The sequence below is a fragment of the Eschrichtius robustus genome, chromosome 14, assembly GCF_028021215.1.
Source record: "Eschrichtius robustus isolate mEscRob2 chromosome 14, mEscRob2.pri, whole genome shotgun sequence".
Taxonomy (NCBI): domain Eukaryota; kingdom Metazoa; phylum Chordata; class Mammalia; order Artiodactyla; family Eschrichtiidae; genus Eschrichtius; species Eschrichtius robustus.
In genome coordinates, this window is record NC_090837.1 from 46,843,373 (window position 1) to 46,865,473 (window position 22,101).

Consider the following 22,101-nt stretch of genomic DNA (forward strand, 5'->3'; position numbering starts at 1 on the left):
GAAATAGAAATAATATAAAAACAGGTAACATAGGCAGGAATTCTTATTGTCTTATGCCTAAATAAAATAAAATGAGAAACTCCTAGTCCACAGGATAGCAAATTATAGTAAATTGGGGGTGGTGGGTTCAGCCCCAAGTAAAATGATAATCTACGGATTGTGAAAGCTACCTCTCTGTCCAAAACATAGACTGTGGTGATTACACCTGTGCTGGCATGCACAGAAAACTTCCCAGGTGATCTTGGCGTCTGCTCCGTAATGCTATACTTCAGGCGCGTATGCATCGTGTCTGGTTCATCTCTGTCCGTGGCACAAACCACTCCCACTGTAGTACCTACATGTTTAAAAAAAAGAGTCTTTACTTTCCAGAATTGCAAAATATGTTTAGGCACATCTACACTTCTCAAATTCTAACAGTGATGGTGGAAACCTCATTTACGATGTATTTCTTACCAGAGATATTCCATCTTTACATAGTACTGATGAAGATGACTTCAAATTTATAATATGAAACACTTTAATGCAGAGAATCAAGGCATACTCTTACTTTGCCCACAGCTTAAACTATTTGATAGTAAATTTATTAAAAACTTATTTAAATGGCATCCAAGAATAATTTCAACACATATTCCCACATACTGCAATAACTAACCTAGCTGGAAAGAGAAACCATGTCTCCTAAGTAAATCAGATTTTTTAAAATCAAAGTTTTGATTAATAACTAAATCAAGGCTAACTTGGGTTATAACTGGATAGATGATGAAGTTGACCTTTCACATCTCAGTCTCCTTTCTATTCTATTTTTTGCTAGTTCTTGATTTGCTTCCTTCTCTTTCACCAGATTTGTAGCCAAACCTCACTGCCCCCAGCCCCACTTAATCTTATTTCATACTATTTACCATTCAGGGAGAATTTAAGTTAACTGTTTCTGCAGTTAGAGCTATTAGTATTTTTCATCAGTATGGAAAGTAAGAATATTGCTCTGGTAAAGGACTTCAAGTATCAAAGAGTACATACAGGTGGTATTTTTATAGTCTAAGGATAGTGTTCCAATGCCCATGAAATTATAATACATAGATCCACTTTGCCTGTAGCCCTGTATGTGAGGTTGGCCTGAGGAACAATACATAGACACATACAATCATATACATATATATATATATATATATATATATATATATATATATATATATATATATATATATTCGTTAAAATTTTATATTTGAGGGAAATAAAAGCCAAGTAAAACTATTAATGCAAGGAAGTATTAGTTTTAAATAATTTTGTCATTATATCCTTAAACTTTATATATGTGTGTATATGTGTGCTTAAGTATATATATGTATACATATATATGTATATATAGATATAGATATACATTTGTAGAGAATGTCCAAATACAAACTTATAAGTAACAAAAAGATTTCCGCAGTGGATCAATATGAAGACATGAAGTAATAATCTTATTATTATAAGAAAATAAATTATCTTTTCATAGAAAACTGTTTATAATCTTTATAAGACATACATTTTCTTCCTGCAATTTCATTGACAGTCAGGAAGACATAAACACTATTTTAATTCTCTGGATACAGAACTCCTTTACTTATTACATAAAACCTTCCTAAAATCTTGACTTGAAAATTCTTTTCCATGAGTGCTATATTTCACTATTCGTTGAGCACCGTTTGCCCAAACCCTCTGTGTGTGAGTTAAGGCAAACTCAAAGAACACCTTCAGAGTATCACAGCCTTAACAGGGCTGAACCTACTGGTGTGATATGCTTAAAGTATTCTGGGTTAATCTGGGCATCAAAGTGTTTGCCCTAGATCCTTCTCTGTTACTACCAAAGAGAACAGAATGTTCAAGAAAGAGTCTAAAACCAATCATCCCTCTTTGAAAATAGAAAAGTGTAAGAGTCATAGACTTGTGAGGTTAAAAACATTATAAGTCATCTAACATAATTAACTCATTTTATAGATCAGAGAACTCAAAGGAACTTCCATGAGTTCCCACAGTGAAATAATAACAGACCCTGAATCAAAAACTAGGTTTCCTAAACTCCAAAGCAACAATAATTTTTTTAATTGTACCATGTGAGTAATAAAGAGGTTAACATCTATGACATCAAATTATCAAACTAAAATATAAAAGGAAAGAGCAGTTACAACAGTCCAGTGAAGATCTAAGTAACTCCTAGAAACTTTAATAAGCAAGTTAGCTAATCCTCTATGGTTGAGTTCACTTCCTTTCAACTTTATTGTGAGTGGTTATTCTCCATATTGCAAGTCTCAGAAGACATTAAGAATGCCACATTTAAGGGCCTATTGAAGTGAAACACTTTGGTTTTCCACATGTGAGAGCAAGTGTTTAGGATGGAGAACACACAATGCAAGTTTCTCTAAAGTTATTCCGGCATTCACTCTAAATTGGAAGTAGTAAAGTAGTAGTTTAAAGAGAAGAGACAATATAGATAAGAGCTTAAAAAATTGTGTCCTCAGTGGACATCATTCAACACCTTCCTAAATAAAACCTAATAAAAATATCTACATTGATTTTAGTTTTATCGTACATTCTACCCTGCATGTCCTCCCTTGGAGCTAGGAATAATGATAAACCCACATAATAATAAGATGAAATAAAGTATATAATCCAAATATGGTACAAAGCTTGAATAACTGTTATCTGCCTTTATAATTCATCGGTATCATACCAACAACACTACAAACTCCTATAATACCTTGTAAATTACACATTGATTAGATTTGATAGGATTAAATGTATTCTGGTAAGTAGCTATTGGTCCAGTGTCATCTCAGGATGATCTGGCTTTGAGTAAAAACTCAACCTCTCAAACAATGTATATAAACATTTAACATAGCACATTTTACTCCTAAAAGTTGTCTTACCAATTCTACTGCTTTCTGGAACTACAAAATTATAAATTGCTTCTGTGAAAATAGGGCGGTTGTCATTGTCATCCTCCACTCTGATGGACAGTGGAAGAGGTGATTCTGCTGAATACCCATCTGCAGTTGACGCACGGACAATCAGCTGTAAAACAGTGAAAAGCAAGTTCAACAGTCCATTATAAAAGATTCCAGCATGAAAGAACACTATGCTTTATCTACTACCTTCTCTGCAAATCTTTTCAATAATAAATCACTTCAAAAATTCCTATTCAATGCTTCTTTAGTTATCAAAACATCGAACGTAGAACGACTTTAACTACAGTTAAAAGTATCCAATGTTTGGTAGAAGTGGCTACACTTCAAATAAAACCTAGGTCAGAGTACAGAGAATCAGAGACTACTCAGGTCATGAGACTAAGGAATTAAATGTGAATATGGAGACGTGGATTACAGTCCTTATTCTCCCCATAATCATAAAATTGTATTGGGAAGAACAGTTAACCTCCCTGCAATGGGGAAAATCCTGACTATATCATCTAAATAAGGCAATGAGTCCCAACTTTGTCACTACTGAGCCCCTTTATTGTTTAACCTCATAGATCATATATTTGTAAGAGGTTTTCTAACAAAATACATTTAACAATTTCCACATTACTAATTAATCAAAAGCAATGTAATGTCAAATAGAACTTATACCTTTTTTTTCATTTTTAAATGATTTTTTAATATAAACAATTTTTCCACAGTTAAAAGTGCACTATTTCAATTATAAAAGAAACATCCTTATCATGATAAATTTAAAAATTCAGTAAAGTACAAAAGAAGAAAATAAAAATCCATGAGCTACTACCCAGAGATAAGTACTGTTCACATTTGATGTATTCCTTCAGTCCCTTCTGTGTATATATTTGTACACAAAAATTGAGACCATACTACTGTAAGCTTATATCCTTTTTTTCCAAAAAGCAAACAAACTTGACTTTATGCTGTAACCATTTCCCAAAGCCCTTAAACATGCTTTGAAAACGGGATTTATTGGCAGTCTAATAATCTACCACATAGACATGCTGTAATTTATTTAACTAGACCCCTATCGGTGGACAAATAGAACATATTTCTATTCAGCATGTGATTACAACACTGAGTTGAAAATTTTCCAGCTAAAAGCAAAGAAATGTCATGTGGTGAACATCAGTCAAGTTTACTTACCCAGCATCTCTTCCCTCTTCTTTTAGGAAGAGAATCCCTCTTTCCTATGGAGAATCAGTCCCCCTGTACCACATGACCCCAGAGCATTGACCATATTACACTGAAAATTGTCTGAATGATTCCCCATTGATGTAAGTTCATCCATATCAGAATGCTGGCTTATTATGCCTCGTTTGGACTTGGTCTCCCAGTTTTGCTTCCTTATATACTTCTCAGATATCATCAGATAATTAGACAGGTGGAACAAAGGCCAAAAAAGGAAAAACAAAAAACACAGAGCAGAAGAGGGACACTGGAAGAGGACCCTTCCAATCAACTGTGGCCCTGTCTCGGAGAGAGGAGAAAGTACCACGACCAGAGAGAGAAAGAGAATCTCATAAGCAAAACCAACTCCTGCAAATTTGCTGGAATTTACATCCAAATACAATTAAATTTCTTGGCTTCATTTCAGGCTTACCTAATAGAAGTTGAGATAAAGAGCAGACCAAGTATTCCAAAACATTACACAATCTATTTCCTTTGTCTTTCAGATCCCCTCTAAGAAGAAGTTCAGAAGACAGGAAAGAGTAGATGCGCTATCAGAAGTTTAGTTTAAACTATGATTATAGTTTAATCATTTAAAGTTACGTGTATCAATAAAACTCCTACATCAAAAACATCATATTCTTCACGATCCACAGGCTGGGTACAATATAGATTTCCAGTTTTTCCGTCCATGGAAAACAGATTTAAAGGTTCTTGGTCAACTCCAGGCCCACTTATTGAGTAGACGATGGTATAGTTCTGTTCCGTGTCAGATTGAACCTAAGAGGAAAAAGCATATGTAAAAAATTCTTCATGAAAATGCTATTTTTAAATACAATTTATAGGTTTATATATTTTTTTATTTTAAAGAGATGACTTTAATAATATAATAATCACCTTTGTCACTTCATCAACATGCAAAATGGTAATGAACAATGGTAATTTGGCAAAAGATTTTTTTAAACTGCTCAAATTTAATGACAACAATGTTCAACATAAATAGTAACCAAAGACAACCTCACATTAAGGCACAGTTTCCCATCTAGTGATTTGGCAAAGGTAGAAAAAAACAATAATACCCACTGTGGACAGGGGTGAGGCAAACAGGGGCTCTCATATACTGTTGAAAGGAATGCCAGTTGTAATGTTCCTTAGGGAGGGGAATTAACAAAAATTAAAAGAACGAGAATAAACAGGGAAGACTCTTCCCGGCAGAGGAAACAGGAAGTGCAAAACAACCAGACCAGGGTTGTTCCTGGAGTGTTCAAGGAGCAAGGAGGCCACTGTGGTTGGAATAGAGAGAACTAGGGGGAAAGGAAGTCGGAGAGGAGGACGAATGCAGTAATAGGGCCACGGCATGTAAGAGATTCCAAGGATATTGACTTCTGCTTGGAGTCAGACGGGGAGCCATTGGAGAATTTAGACAAGAGTAGTATCTGATTTATATTTTCGAAGGATAATTCTTGGTGTTCTGTTAAGATTAGACTTGGGTGGGCAGGTAAAGGAAGAAGCAGGAAGGCCATTTAGAAAGTTACTGCAAGAATTCAGGGGAGAGAGAACTGTTAGACCAGCACGGTAGCAATAGGGGTTGTGAGAAGTGGTTAGATTCTGGATATAATTTGAAGATACAGCCAACAGAATGTGCCAATGGGTTGGCTGCGTGGTGTGAAGACAGAAGTCAGGGATGACACTATGTCAGTGGGTGCAAGTATCCCCTGATGTCTAGTCTGCCTATCTTCCTTAGTATTAGAATTTACAGTTGAGCACAAGATTGCCTGGAAGAAAGACTTTTCTCAGTCTCCCTTGCAATTAGGTATGACCACACGAAAAAGTCAGGTCAATAGGGTGTGAGCAAAAATAATACATGCAGGATCCAGACTGTACTCTAGAAAGTGGAGGGGTGTTTCCCCTCATTGGGACGCAATGATGAGCCATCTTGAACCTGCAAGGATGGCCAAGCTTTAAAAGGAAAGAAGCCTGGGCCCCTGGTGATTTCTCAAATTAGAATCTCTTTACCAGATCACACGTTGGCATGAAAGGACTAAATCTCTGTCATGCTTTAGCCACTATGATTTGAGATCTTGGTAAAATGTGGCTATAGCCTTATCCTATTATAATACAGGAATTAAAATTTTAACTATAAAGAATGGATGGATATGGTAAATTGGGGCTCAGCATCGATTTCATCTCCTTCTACTGTGTCCTCTCATAGTGTAGCTATTAGAAAGAGTCAGATAAAAACAAACCAAAAACTCTCCCTTTTCCAGGGTCTCTTGAAACGAGAGTTCTGAATTAAAATACAGACAGTCAGGTGTGCTTGCATGAAATTTGGAAGCCATAAGGGAGATAGATGCCTCCTTTTTGCTGCTTCTACTGTTTTTGCTGGCACTTTGTGGTGCAATTTTTTTTTTCTTTTTTCCTGCAGCAGCAGAAGTTCTAGTGGTTTTTCACAGACTTTGTGGATGTTGAGAGACAGGATACAGACCAATCCTTTTGTGGACACTGATGGGAGCAGTTAAGATTGTTTTGGAGCTGCATTTGGAGGAGCAGTTTCCTGCCTGTGATGGTTCCTTGCCCAGTGCAGCTTCCTGACCATGGCAGTGGCACTTGAGCTCTAAAATGACTGGCTTCCCCATCATGAAGAAAGCAGTATGTCCCTTGGTTATAGATTCTGTTGGGTAACTAGGAGATTCGTTCCTGAAAATTCAACCTAAAGTTTGTTTCTTCAGCCTTCGCAACAATTCTGTAAACTGTTTAATACACTATAGTAAATCCCTCTGTTAATTCCTTAAAGAGAATTGTGCTCTCCACAACTAAAACCTTACTGAACGGACTCTACTGCCCCAAGAACTGAAAGCATGGAGCTGCCATTAACTGAGAGGGGAGGATATTTTTTATAAGAAAACTCAAACATTTGATTTTTATATGTTAAGTTTGAAATGTCTACTGAAATTCCAAGTAGGAATATTAATTAGGCAGTTTGGGCTGGAGATATGAAGTCTTAAGTTTCCAATGTATAAAAAATACTTCAAGCTATGAGGCTGGATGAGATCACTGAGAGAGTGAATATAAATAAACATTACACAAGGTTCATAGTCTGAGCCCTGGAGCTCTCCAAACTTAGAGATTGAGGGGTCAGGGTGGTGAGGGTTGTGGGGATGTGGGAATGAAGAAGAGCCAGCAAAACATACGAAGAAGGAGTGGCCAGTGAGAAAAGTGGAAAACTAGGTGAATGTTGTACTAGAAGTGACGTGAAGGAGGAGGGACAGGTCAGCTAAATCAAATGGACACACGTCAAGGAAATGAGGACTAGAAGTGATGACTGGTTTAACAGTGCAAAGACCAAAATTACCTCTGATCAGTATAAGTTTGGTAAACAGAAATCAGAAATCATTTCTTAAGATGCTTTCACCAGTGCTTAAAGTACAATAATCTAAGAGAAGAAACAACGGTCCAGAACTGGATAGAATTCTCTACAAGTGTGAAAGACACTGGAAGCATAGTTAAAAACATAAACAAGTAGGACACGGGTGGCACCATTGGTATTAAACATCAACCACAGTAATAGAAATTTAAGGGAAAAAGGCAAGCACAATGCCATAGCCTCACCTCAGTCATTATTTCCATTGTGTATATTCCATTTGGATCTTTATGAAAAGTAAACCTGACCCTGCTTAAAAATGACTTGTTTTTAGGAAAAAGTTAAACTGTCTAGCAGAGCACACCTGGCCAATTCTGGGTGGACCCTACCTGCCTCTTCTGCCCCATCTCCCTGATCCACGCCCATCACACACAGGAAGACTAAGCTCTGTGAGCTCCTGTGAGGAGCCATGCTTGCTTGCACCTCTGTCCCCCTCTCTTCTTCCACAATGATTTCCCTGCATGACACTCTCCCATCCTTCAGGCTTTAGCTCAGATGCCTCCCCCTCTAAGTCTTTTTTCTGTTTTTTACAGCATTTCAGCCCATGAGTTCTCAAATCACCCCAACCCAGCCCCATCTCAGCACTCATCATGCAGTATTGCGATCATTTGCCTATTTCTACCTTCCTCACTAGACTCATAAAATACATGAGAGCAAAGGCCATGACTAAATGTATTTCTAGCTTCAGTACTTAGAGCAGTGCCTTCCACAGGACAGGGTAGGTGCTCAATAGCCGGCTGCTAAGTGAATGAATAAACTAATAAAGATCATTTAATGGCTGTAGAGTCTTTCTCATATTATTATTATTAGTTTTTTAGTGATTTTCTAGTTTTTCTCATTATTAGTTTTCTAGTGATTTTCCCATTTTATGTACTTTTATGACTCTTCATGAATATCTTCAATCAAATCTGTTGATTTGTAAATGTTTAAAGAGTTATTAAAACCTGGACAAAACAGACTCTTGGAACTAATTTAGCAATCCCAATCAGAAGGAATGGAAAACCTACTCGTTGAAGGAACAAAGGGAAAGGGCCCGAGGAATTCTCCATCATTGAGGTGGGGATAGGCGCCCATCTCCTCTTGGAACGCCTGAGAACAGTCTCTTTAGTGTGTCTCTTCCTCAGTGCCTGAATTTAGAGAAAGAAAATTAACAATAAGCAAAAGCATCACAGCCTACTTCATTGTAAAATAGTGGATGGACCATAAATCTAACACCTCTCTGGAGGCTCAGTGTCAGGAATTTCCATGCTGAAACTAAAGACCAGATAATAAGGTCTTCTTTGTGTTAGAAGGATAAGAGAGAATGTATCCATTGGGGCTTCCCTGGTGGTGCAGTGGTTAAGAATCTGCCTGCCAATGCAGGGGACACGGGTTCGAGCCCTGGTCCTGGAAGATCCCATATGCTGCGGAGCAACTAAGCCCGTGAGCCACAATTGCTGAGCCTGTGTGCCGCAACTACTGGAGCCCGCATGCCTAGAGCCCGTGCTCTGCAACAAGAGAAGCCACTGCAATGAGAAGTTCGTGCACCACAACAAAGAGTAGCCCCCGCGCGCCACAACTAGAGAAAATCCGTGTGCAGCAATGAAGACCCAACGCAGCCAAAAATAAATAAAATAAAATAAATAAATTTATTAAAAAAACAAAAAAAAAACCAAAAAAAAGAAAGAAAGAATGTATCCAGACTTTAACAGTTTCATGAACCAAAGAATTTCATTTCACATACCTTTCTAACACTGACCATACTTTCAGGTTAGGAAAATTATCACTGTACTCTCAGTTCTTCCCATTGCATCCCAAAATGGGATGGAGAACACATCCTCTTTCAGACAATCTATAGACGGCACTTACTTGTTCTTTCTGCTAAAACCTCATGCTCTCAGGTGAACTATAGTAAGATAATGCGTGTTCTTCATTGTCTGAACACTCTACCTGCACTGTCCAATATGGTAGCCACAAGCCACATGTGACTATTTAAACTAATTAGAATTAAATAAAATATAAATTCCATCCTTCAGTTGTACTAGCCACATGCTAAGTATCAGTAGCCATTAATATTGGGTGACCATATCACACAGTGCAGATTACAGAACATTTCCATCACTGTAGAACATACTATTGGAGTTTTTAGTGATTTCCATCTAAGCAGTCATTTTAGCATTTAGATGACTTTTTCATTAATACACTTCACATCGATTAGTTGTAATCCAGTGAGTACTTTCACAATGGCATTCCTCATGACATGGAATTTAGAACTACAGTCAACAATCACTGAGTGGTGGCTAATACCATTCAGACGCATACATCCTCCAGGATTTCCATCCTATTTTAACATCCGAATCACTGTGGCACTTGAAATCAACCTCTTATTCACTGGGAACTACTGCACTTAATATTAATTTAACATGTACCTATTGACTGTGGGTCAGGTATACATGAGGCTATAAACACAAAAGGGATTGATTCATGCCCTTTAACAACTACAGGTAAATTGTTTGCGCTAATAAAAAATTCCCAATGCTATAACAGAGGGATAACCAAACTGACACTGGCATACAAAAGCAAGTAGACTTTAGAGGTGGAAGAAACCTTCACAGAGGAGGTGTCATTTAGATTTAACAAAGTAAGATCCAATGTCTAACCAGTGTCGAAAAGGGAAGGGGAAGGAGGGAAGGGAGGAGGAAGGAAGGGAAAGCAAACAGAAGGAAGGAGAAAAGATGAGGAAAATAAATCCTATTTTTTCTTTTGTCTTCTTTGCAATTTTTAATGAGAGTATTTAAATGAGAAGAAAAACATGCCTGAAAATATCAATGTACTTTGAATACCTTCTTCTGATGTTCCAGGAGCACAGGAATCTCTTTCTGTGTCTGTTTCTTTGAGTCAGAAAGCCATATGGTGAAAGATCTTTTCTCATCAGACAACACAACAGCATGGGCTATGTATACTGACCCATCTTCTAGAACTCTGAAATCAGGATCACTGGATTGGATGCGGTCTGCAGATCCGAGGCACTCTTTCAAATTAACTGCAAGTAGGAATTTCCAAGTTGTAAAGTAAGAAACACATGCAAAAAGAAAAACAGTGTTAAAATAATTCATACAATCTTCTTCAAAATCCTGAAGTGAAATGAAATGAACCAATCACTCTGCATTTATCAAATATCTTAACAAGACTCTTTACATGTATTTTTTAAAAGTGATAATACTTTCTCTGTTAAAAAATGATAATTCTGGATTGTATATTTGTATTAAATAAGGTGTTTTAAACCTTTATATGCTTCTAACAGGCTTATGAAAATGATATTCCTATTAAAGACGCCTGTGTGTTGCAATCATGACAAAGCTGAGCTACATGCCCCCACACACACCTGGATAAACAAACAGAAAAGTTTTCCTTAACAATATAGTCTGAGTCTTTTAAGATACACCTGTGTTAAGCCAGAAGTTACACCCAAAGAGTGACAGAGTGTATGAGTTTGGCAAATAGTCAAGTAAGAAAAATCTTTAAATTCTTCCCACGAGCACTTTTCTGTCACACCCCCCGACCCTCACCAACGCCCCCGGGGCCCACAGTTCTCTTCGTGTTCCTGTTCCTCACCTTCCTGGGCTCCCCAGTGAAATTCTATGTGGAATCTTCTCCCCCTGGGAATTTTCCAAAGTGAAAAGTCATAAAATATAAGTATCATACAAGTGTTTTGATACTTATATCAAAAGTATCAAGTCCATCCCATTCTTCCACTATCTGCTTTGACAGAAACCAAACTGACACGTTAATACACACTTAAGTAATAACCTAATACTCACTTAAGTAATATCATCTCAAAAGATTCATGTTACCCATGTATAGTGTTTTCACTTTAATCCAAATCTGTCACAGATGGAAACGTTAAGTCAAAATGAAGTGAACATCTTTAGAAGTGATGACATATTTCTCTCGTGTTCACATTTTTAGCAGAGTGATAACCTCTGGTCTATTCCCCTGGAGGAACACCCCCGACTTCTCTTTACATCCTCTCCTTTCTTCCTTCCCAGAAATGGGACACTCTGTTGAAAATTAATGTGGTATCTCTGGGACAAGCTATATCTCTGAAAAAAACATGATGCTTTCCTCCAATATTCCCGGTACCACAGGGAAAGTCCACCTGGGCAGAGCTTCCCAGCTGTTGGGAAAGTTTGAGGTTCCCTAACTTCTCAAGTGTGCAAATGGCTGATTAAGCTCAGTTTTGAATGGAATAGCTCACCTTGTTATATTTCTCACTGCAGCTATGGCATTGATAAAAATACTGCTCTGATTCTCTCAGGTCCTTACCTATATCTCTCCGGTGCTTAGAATCCTAGAGTAATGAAAGGGCTACATTCTACATGTAATTCTTTATGTAATTTTTACTGTTAAAACATAACTGACTACAAAAGCATGGATTAGCACATGTTCATTAGAATCGATGACAGAATTCTACAGAGTTCTAAAGAACATAACATATATTTTAAACTTGACTTGTATCTAATTATTGGTTCAGGCTAATTCCAAAAGGCAAAGATTGGATAACATGCTCTTTCCAGCATAAGTAAATTAAATTTGTTTTAAAAACACTGTTTTGAAATTGCTCACCTCTGCCAACCACTTTGTCTGCCTCTAGTTTGGAAGGTGTATGAAATATCACCTTTTTGCAAGCTTCACAAGCAAAACTGAAGACCTAGGAAAAAATGGTCACATTAATACAGTATAGAATAAAGAACTAAGTTTTAGATATGCAAGATAAATAAGTCCTAGAGATCTACAGCTAGCAATACTGTATTGTATACTTAAAATTTTTGCTGAGAGTAAATCTTATGTTAAGTGTTCTTACCAAAAGAAAATAATAATAATATATAAAGAAGGTGAGAGGAAACTTGGAGGTAATGGATATGTTTCTGGGATAGATGGTGATGATGTTCTCACGGGTACATACTTATCTGCAAGCTCATCAAGTGGTGTACATTGAATATGCACAGCTTTTTGTGTGTCCATTTCACCTCAATAACATAGTTTTTAAAAAAGAATAAAGAACAAAGCCATATGATCATCTCAATAGATGCAAGCAATTGACAAAATCCAATGCCGACTTACAATTAAAAACTTTCAACAGGGGCTTCCCTGGTGGCGCAGTGGTTGAGAATCTGCCTGCCAATGCAGGGGACACGGGTTCGAGCCCTGGTCTGGGAAGATCCCCCATGCCACGGAGCAACTAGGCACGTGAGCCACAATTACTGAGCCTGCGCGTCTGGAGCCTGTGCTCCGCCACAAGAGAGGCCGCGATAGTGAGAGGCCCGCGCACCGCGATGAAGAGTGGCCCCCGCTTGCCGCAACTAGAGAAAGCCCTCGCACAGAAACGAAGACCCAACACAGCCAAAAATAAATTAATTAATTAATTTTAAAAAAAAAACAAAACTTTCAACAAACTAGGAATTCAAGAGATTTTGCTCAATGTGATAAAGGGCATCTATGAAAAACATCCTATTTAACAGAGAAAGACTGAATGCTTTCCTCTGACATAAAGAACAAGATAATGATGCCTACTCTCACCACCTCTATTCAACATTGTACTGGAGGTTCTAGCCACGGCAATTACACACACACACACACAAATAAAATTAAAGGCATCCAGATTGGGAAAGAAGAAATAAAATAGTCTCTATTTTCAAATGATATGATCTAGTACATAGAAAATCTTAAGGAATCCACTAAAAACTATCAAAAAAAATAATACGTGGTTTCAGCAAGGTTGCAGGATACAAGATCAACATACAAAAACCGATTGTTTTCCTATATACCAGCAATAAAAAAATCTGAAAACAAAATTAAGCAAACAATTCTATTCACAATAGATATCCCATCTTCATAGATTAAAAGACGTATTCCCAAAATTCATCTAACAGATTCAATGCACTCCCTATTGAAATCCCAAATAGCTTTTTTTGCAGAAATTAAAAATCAATCCTTGAGGAAATGCAAGGGACCCAAAGACCCAAATAAACTTGAAAAAGAACAAAGTTGAAGGATTTCCCAATTTCAAAACTTACTACAAAAATACAATAATCAAGGCAGAGTGGTACTAGTGTAAGGACAAACATATAGATGAATGGAATGGAACTGAAATTCCATAAATAGGCCCTTACATATTTAAAAATACATTATTGGTTTTGTCTGCTGCCACTTATTTTAATATTTCAAATATATGTCCACAAGTAAGATCAGCCTACTACTTTTCAACTTCATACCATCCTCATAAAATGTGTTAGGGAGAGTTCCACTTTTTTCTGTTCTTTGAAACAATGTATATAAGGTAGAGATTATCTGTTCCATATAATTATGGAAAAATTCACCTATCTCAGGTCTGGGCTTGATGGATATGACAGTGTGTGTATGTGGAGACATTTGGCTTCTAATTCAGTGTCTTTATAAGTCTATTTACAGTTTGTATACCTCCTCGAGTCAATGTTGGTAATTTGTGTCTTGTAGAAAATTGCCTATTTTGTCTCTTTTCAAATTAACTAGAATAATATATTAATATTATTATCTACTTTTTAAAACATCTGTCCTCTCCATAACTGTGCCTCTTTTTATTGCTAATATTGTCTTATCTGTGCCTTCTCTATTTTTCACTTGTTCAATCATAGCAGGTTGGTCTATACTTTCAAATGATAGCGTTTGGTTTTGCTAATCCTCTATATTACTTGTTTCTTTTTCCTTTTTTAACTGTTCTTCATAAGATATATTCTAAGTACACGTGTATTTTAAGAAATAATAAAAGAAACACTAGGGCACTTACCTTCAAAGTTAAGAAATAAAACATTACTATTATTTTCAAAGTCCCTATATAACTGCATTTTCTTCCTGACTTCAACCTCTCCAAATTCATGTAACCACTAATGAATGATGTTTTTTTGTAAATCATTTACTTCCCCATTTCCGCTTAATTTTATCCCATGAGTATGTCTCCCTAAAGAAGATTGGTTTGTTTTGCCAACTTTAGGCTTTAAATATATGTAGTCATATGCTAATTATATGCAACTTGATTTCTTTCCTCAAATTATGTTTGTGAAATGGATCCATGCTGAATATATAGCAGCAGCCCGTTCATCTTCGTTGCTGTATAGTACATCACTGGAAAGCATGTACAATTAATTCATTAATATAAGGGATTGATATTGGAAAGGATGATATTCATATATAGATTTCAGTTATGCCATGTTTCCTGAATTATAAGGAAATCTGATACTATGTTTGTGGGGATTGGATATATTACTGAAAATAAAGTAAAAAAATAAAATAAAGTAAAACCACCATTAGATTAGCAATGATGAACTAATGACTTTTAAAGGTATTTTAAAAGTAACTTTTGGGGGCTTCCCTGGTGGCGCAGTGGTTGAGAATCTGCCTGCCAATGCAGGGCACACGGGTTCGAGCCCTGGTCTGGGAAGATCCCACATGCCATGGAGCAACTAGGCCCGTGAGCCACAATTGCTGAGCCTGCGCGTCTGGAGCATGTGCTCCGCAACAAGAGAGGCCGTGATAGTGAGAGGCCCGCGCACCGCGATGAAGAGTGGCCCCCGCTTGCCACAACTAGAGAAAGCCCTCGCACAGAAACGAAGACCCAACACAGCCTTAAATAAATAAATAAATAAATAAAAGAATGGCAAGTAACTTAAAAAAAAAAAAAAGTAACTTTTGTACAGATGAGTGCCCAACAAAACAAATACAACGTACAAAAAAATTTTTAAAGATTAATGAATTATGGATTGACTATTTGAGTTATAAAAGAATTTATTTTAATGAAGAACCCTCCAGGACAACTTTAAATATCTGACATAAAACTTAGAGTTGCGAGCAACTTTATATTAAAATGTAACAAATTAAGTTTTAAAAATTGATAATATAAAGTATTATCTACTCTAGTCTGGGAGAAATGAATTGCTTTGTTTCACTTTACAGTACTGTCCAAATTGTATTAATTGTATCATACAAAGCTTATCATACAAATCATTAAATCCTGATAGAACTATCTAATGCCAAAAGGAGAGTGAAAACACAGGCATACCTGCCAGTGTTTCATTTTTGTGCTGTTGTTCAATTTTAGAGTGAATACGCAAGGTAGGCTTTCTAAAATAACACCTTTTTCAATAGAGGAAAAAGAAGCCAAAGAACAGAAATTTATATAGTATCTGAAACATAAAGGAGATCTTGACTGAGCATATCGGTTACAGAATTGTCAATTCGTCGTTTCTCCTGTGGACACTAGCCACCTTCAAGACGGAAATCTTACCTTTCAAGTTCTTACCACCCTGAATTGTAAGATTTACCTTTCTGTATTCTCAGTGCTTTGATGAGTCTACTAAATTTCTTTCTAACCAAACTCTGTATGATGGGATTCTAGTTAAATGGAAAGTATGATTAGCTGCAGGTCACCAGAGATGTCATATATGGGGTGGCAACTGCCACAAGGATTACAACAGGGCCAAAAAATGTGCACAGCTTACATGTACTTAGTGACTCAGAGATTGCTGCACCATTTAGCTGTATCTCAATATAAGCACCAATAATCTCCATTAAAGAAGGTCGGTGATAATGCATTGATATAAATATATACTACAACTCTGACTTCCTTAAGATGGTGGTTTTGAAATAAACTAGTTTGCATTTATTTCTTTTATTTGTCCTAAGCTTTTTTTCCCCACTAATGCAAAAGATAATAGAAGGTATTATACTCACTTTTATTTTAAAAATTGAATATGTCAAATGTTATCAAGAACAATAATAACAAAAAGTCTGTTAAAGGAGTCACATTATTCTCAAATGCTATAAAGTCTGAAAAGATAGAATGCCCGTTTGTCAACATAGGTTGCAGGCAGAATTTCACATACTCCAAGGGGAAAAGCATGTTATGTTATAAAGAAAAATACTATTTTAATTCCTTTTGAAGAGCCCTTTTAGCAAGTGATCGATTAACCATGTCCAAGTACATACCATTTATAATATATGATGGTAAACATAATTCCCAAAGCGGATTTGATATGGCAAACAATATTCAACACACATATAAAAGGATCTCCTTATTTATAACAGGGCAGAAGACATCTGAGCAACTGAGCTAATGTGAATTAGTTTTCACCATTCCTAACAATTTTGCTACTTTAAAAGGAGAAACATTTTAAGAGATACTCAGTGCTTTCAACAATAATGGGATGATCTGACACGTTTCTTTTCTAGTTTCCCCCTCTCCTTTCTTCCTTTTCTTTGTATATGTGTGTGGAAGGATGATTAGGAATTGTAGTTAATTGTAGCAGTTTGGAGTATACTGAGGATAGAAAGGTGGGAAAGGGATGCAGATTCAGGAGAAAAGGGCAGAAGGGAAGATTCCACAACCTATGGGGCAGCTCAGTGGGAAAGCTAACACCTTAAAAGTCTCAGTTTTCTGTTAAAGACTTGCTTTGAAGAGCTCTCTTCAAACAAAGAATTGTCTTTGAGAGATCCATTAAGGGATCCATAAAATGAAAACTGCGTTTCTAAAATGTTATGCCCTTAATATGATACTGAAAAGTGGAGAGTCCTAGGAGTCAAAAGGAAATACAGATATAGGATGGTCAACAGAAGTCTTAATTTATCCATCTGGACAGAAATTGAAGTTGTCTGTAAACTGAGGATTGCAGGTGAAAGAAATTATTCTATATACACTCTCTAGTATTCAAGTCTCCAGATAGACCATTTAATCTAAACTTTAGGCAATTCTTTGAAAAAATAATCCTAAACGAGGAAGTCAAATACTAAAGCTGATGCTATCCCTGTTTAGATATACAGGCACCTTCCTGCCTTGCCGCGCCCCAGTACTCCCACCACCACACCCTGCCACCCGGACAGCTCCTTGCAGTCCACGCCCTCCCCTCCAGCGAATACACGAGAAATCTTGAGGACACAGCACCTCCTCTTTTTTTTCTCCCCATTCCGGGACTCCTTTCGCAGGGAAAACACAAAACACTAAATTCACGCTTTTAAACATATTAGCTGGAAACGCTTTCAAAGATGTCACAAAAGAGCACACTTTGAGAGCAGTTCCCACTTGTAAAGAGTCATTTCTCAGCTCATTTTGTTGGAACACCTGCCTGACAGGTCGACGCCCTCATCTGTACAATTCCTTGTCCATAAATATATCTTAGATCATAACTACTAATCCATTATTCATAACTCGATGATTCAGAGAGGTCAAAGCTTGTACCCACATGCCCTGCTTGGGGACAGAAGAGCAGTAAGAATCCAAGTAGCCAGAGTCGACCTGCTCCCGAGCCAGGCTGGTCCTCTCGCCACCGGACCAAGCGCGGGGCAGTCGGGGGTTCGCAGCTTCTTCCCAGAGCACGTCTTGAGCGCAGCCGTGGTCTCGCCCGCAGCTCCGCGTAATCGCACAGAGTTCCCGATTTTTTGCTTTGCGTCTCGCGAGTTATCCGAGACTTGTCCGTACCTTCCTCTCGGGGTGGATCTCATCTTGGGTCTCAGGTTTCCTGGGCACAGAAGACCCCAGGCTGGGCTCTGGGCTTGCGCAGTCCTGCCTGGAGCCGGACAAAGAACCACCCAATCCCACGCGTCTCCCAACACTCCTCTCAGCCTGATTCTATCCCCTCTGCCCCACCCCACTCCCCCCATCACACCGCCGACCCAACCCCCATCCCTAATCGAGCCGCGCACGCCCTCGCGCCCCAGGTACACTCCGGGTGGCCAGCGGGGGTGGACCGCTCCGGTGAGCTGCTTCAACGGAGGCAAAACCTGGAAGCCGTTTTTCAGAGGTAACTCAACGCCGGGACCCAGGGGCACCGCTCCAACCCCTCCTCTCACCAGCGTCCCCATCCCAGGGGACCCTGGGGTAGGGGGTCAGCCCCTGTAACTCACTCAGGGATCCTCCAAAACCTAACCCAATACTCTTCTTCGCTCTCTACCCAAACCCACCCCAACCATCATCACCAGCCCTAGGAGCCAGGAAAGGAGCGCGAACCCCAAGCCGGCCCACTCGCCACGGCGCACGAGAGAGCTCAGCGAAGCGGGAGCCCATCCTGTAATTCAAACAGTCGAACAAGTCCGAAACAAAACCCTCAGTCCGGAACCGTCCCTCCAGGACTCGTTTCCCATCCTCATCCCTCAGAGCCCGAATCTGGCTCGTCTCTGCCCGCCCCCCCCCCCAAGATGGAGCTGAGCCGCGGATGTCACCGCTTCGCCCCCACCGCTCCCCCCGCAGGACCAGGGTCCATCGCCCCCCTGCCGCATCCCGGCTCCGGGTAGGTGGTCGCGCCCCACCCCGCCCGGGCTCCACTCACCACAAGGGTTAGCAGTAGCTGCCTGCAGAGGGCTCCGCGCAGGGAGCTCCGGGGCCCGGTGGCTGCCATCGCGGGGGGCGCGGGGCCGGGGAGGAGGACGCAGGCACCGGGTGGGACGCAAGAGACCAGAGCCCGCCGAGGTGCAGCGGTGCGGAGGTGCGCTTCTTTCAGCTGCTCGTTACGTCGCCCGGGCCTTTTTCAGGCTTGCCTGCCCGAGAGCGTTTTCACTCCTGAGACAGGATTGGACTCGGGAGACGCCGCGCCGCCCCTCGTTTTTTCTCAAGTTTTATCACCGCGAGAGCCTCTGGGGAGCTGCCCAAGCCTGCCCTTAGGCTTCTCGGAGGCCGCGCGGGGTGCTCGCTTGCGGGAAGGCTGTCCAGGCCACCCCCTCTCTGCCAGCTCTCCCGCGCCCCGACCATCTCCCCCCACCCCCACCCCCACCCCCACCCCACCGGCTGCCACGCCTTCCGCCCAAATCTCAGTGGCTTCTTCCTCGCAGATGCTGCTTGGCGCATTCCTACTGCAGAACCCAAAACCGCCTGCAGGGATCCCTGCCCCAACACGGGCGCTCCTGGGTGCCAGCAACACCCTTGTCATTGGACCAGCGGATCCTCCCTTCAACATCTGATCAAATGCTGGGCAAAGTCTCCTGGTTAATGCAAAATACATGTATTCTTCCCAAATTTGACTCACACGATAAGATAAAGGACGGGAGGGGAAATTATCCCAAGAGGCATGAATAAGCTGACACTTGTTATACCAGAAATTAAAAGCAAATAAAGGAAATTCTGATATCTTACCATTTTCACGCACCCAAAATATGAGGGATTACACTCAAAGCTTTCATTTCCTGCCAATCTCGTGGCCTTATCTGAGTCTTCTAAGAATTTGTTCTTCTTATATGAAATTATTGATTTGAGTAATTACCTGGTAATTGTACTAAGACGCAATTTTTCAGTTTGTGGTAAAAGAAAAATCTACCACACAAAAGCTTCTAGTATAAAATGAGGCTTCCAGATTCAATATCATTCGACAAATGTTTATCACTGCCCAGAGTTGCACAGGCACTGGGGCTGGAAGAAAGGAAATGCACAAAACCCAGTTCCTGCCCAAAGCAATTCAAAGTCTATGAGGGAAGAATAAAGGCATTCATCGTAGCCCAGTATGCTAAACCTTTTAATAGAGAGGGAGCTTACAGCACTAGGGCACATTCCTTTGTTTCTCTCTAGACTGAGTTTTGTGTCCTCTAAGGCCCCACCTACTAGACTCAGGATGAACTCCCTCTTACATATGTGTTGTTGCTTCTTAAAGTCCATGCACAAGTTCCAAGGTCAGGACCCTCAGACACTGCAGATTAATCAGAGAAGGCACTAAGGCCTTCATTCATCCCACCCTGGTCACCCTAATAGGCTGCTTGTTTAAACCATGTGTTTCCCTAAAACGCACAGGCCTAAGCTCTCAGGACTCAGACCCTAAGCTGAGCTTCCCAGTCCCATCTCTGAGGCATCCAAGGCTCCTATGCACCCATCAGAGAACCTGTTTCACCTCTGGAGGCCTCATATGGAAGAGCTCTTCCAACCTCAGAGAACGCTCTCCACGCTTCACTCCAACCATTTTCACCTCCCATCCTCCAGACCCTCACCTTAACCCATGACCTCAAGACCAGCCTCTCAAAGTGTCCTCTGGCCCCAGGCCGACTTTAGAAACAAGCCAGGATGATAGTTCTTATCAGAAAGCAAATTGGCTGGCACTTGATTTTGGACCCTCAGTCTCCAGAACTAAATAATGCCTGAGATAAGAAACAACAGAGAAAAGGAGAAGGGTAAGAACATGTTTGGGGCAAAGACGATAGTAATAGCCCTAGTGGAGCTTTCAGGAGTCTTGTGAGGGTTTCCCACATCAAGGAAATAGAAAATTTCTTCAGAACCACTGGATGGAAGACCTTCTGTGCTGAGAATTAGGTTAGAAAGGTAGTCTCCTAACAAACCAGGCTCAGGAGTTGAATTTCATCCTAGAAGAGATGGAGAACCGTCCCCTCAATCTGTAAGAAAGATGATCACTTTGGGTGAGTTAATGGGCTCATTAACTTCATTAATGAACCTGTTTCTGCCATGATATAGCTTTTCCTTAATATTTAGGGAATAAAAGATTTGAAATGTTTTTCTTTATGCTCAGTAGCCCTAGTTTTCAGTGATTTCAACTTTGTCTAATAAAGTCTGACCTGATTACTACTGTCTTCCATGTGACTAAAACCATAAGATAGCTATCATTTGCTGTATAATTAAGGCGATTGTTAAACCTACTGACTATATATGACAGTTACTCTGAGCTTCTATGTTTAACTTCTACAAAATAAAAATTATAGGAATCTATTCCAGAAATAGTGTAAGAAAGCATATTGGTGATATTTTCTATTTGTATTGTAAAATTCTAGGTGCAATATGATTACTGAATAATAACAATATGGAATATAACTATCTTGGAATTTCCTGTTTTGCTAAGACATGTATTTGTCCACCATGAGTATATTAAAGTCCTAATAAAAAGCAATGTGTTTTTATAATTTAGAAAAGAATCTTCATAGGCAGTTATAATTATAAATATGACTTGAAGACAAATTTTAAAATTGCTTTTATTTTTCCTGTGGAGATTACAATTTTAAATGAAATTGTTGAAAATTTATTTAAAACATGAGCTTTAGTTTGAATATAGTTAGAACTGGATGCCTTCTATAATAAAATTAATTTTAAATCATCATGAGACATCATAAAGCATAAAGAGTTATTCTGAAATATCTTTATTTTAATACCCTGTACCCCAAACTGGAAAGTCAGTTGGAAGTCGCTACTAAAAGAATAATGTACAAAAATGGGAAAGAAATATTATTTTTCCTTGTTATCTTCTTAGTTTGAGGGTAAGAGCAGCAATAAATAGAAGATCAAAAATGGAAGGTGATCTTAAGCTAACGTATAAAACTTCAGGGATCCAGGTGAATTGACAAATTTTCGGTAGAAAGCAAACTTAAGATCATTAGGAAGAGTTCTCTGTAGCTAGGAGGAATCTCTGGCCACAGAAAGGGTAAAGACCCTAGGAGCTGGGAGCCGACTCCTAGCCCACTGAGAAGGCTGCCTTGCACAACTCCGTGCCCACAGGTGCTGGTCTCACACACCCACTCACCTCAGTGGTTTATATGGGCGGTGAC

The 22,101-nt window shown here is 39.2% G+C and overlaps 1 protein-coding gene and 1 long non-coding RNA gene across 2 annotated transcripts in view; one reads left to right on the plus strand and one right to left on the minus strand.

Moving 5' to 3' along the window:
* The window catches only part of DSC3 (desmocollin 3), a 40,226-nt gene extending 20,911 nt beyond the window's left edge, over window positions 1-19,315 (minus strand). Inside the window, 7 exon segments of the mRNA XM_068562535.1 lie at window positions 171-334; window positions 2,910-3,054; window positions 4,770-4,925; window positions 8,574-8,693; window positions 10,389-10,588; window positions 12,172-12,256; window positions 18,900-19,315. Coding sequence (XP_068418636.1) covers window positions 171-334; window positions 2,910-3,054; window positions 4,770-4,925; window positions 8,574-8,693; window positions 10,389-10,588; window positions 12,172-12,256; window positions 18,900-18,968 — 939 coding nt within the window. The 5' untranslated portion in view covers window positions 18,969-19,315.
* LOC137776266 (uncharacterized) lies at window positions 18,055-21,272 on the plus strand. The gene is made up of 3 exons (XR_011076190.1): window positions 18,055-18,374; window positions 18,553-18,860; window positions 19,399-21,272. It is a non-coding gene; the product is annotated as an uncharacterized lncRNA (long non-coding RNA).
* The last annotated feature ends 829 nt before the right edge of the window (window positions 21,273-22,101 follow it).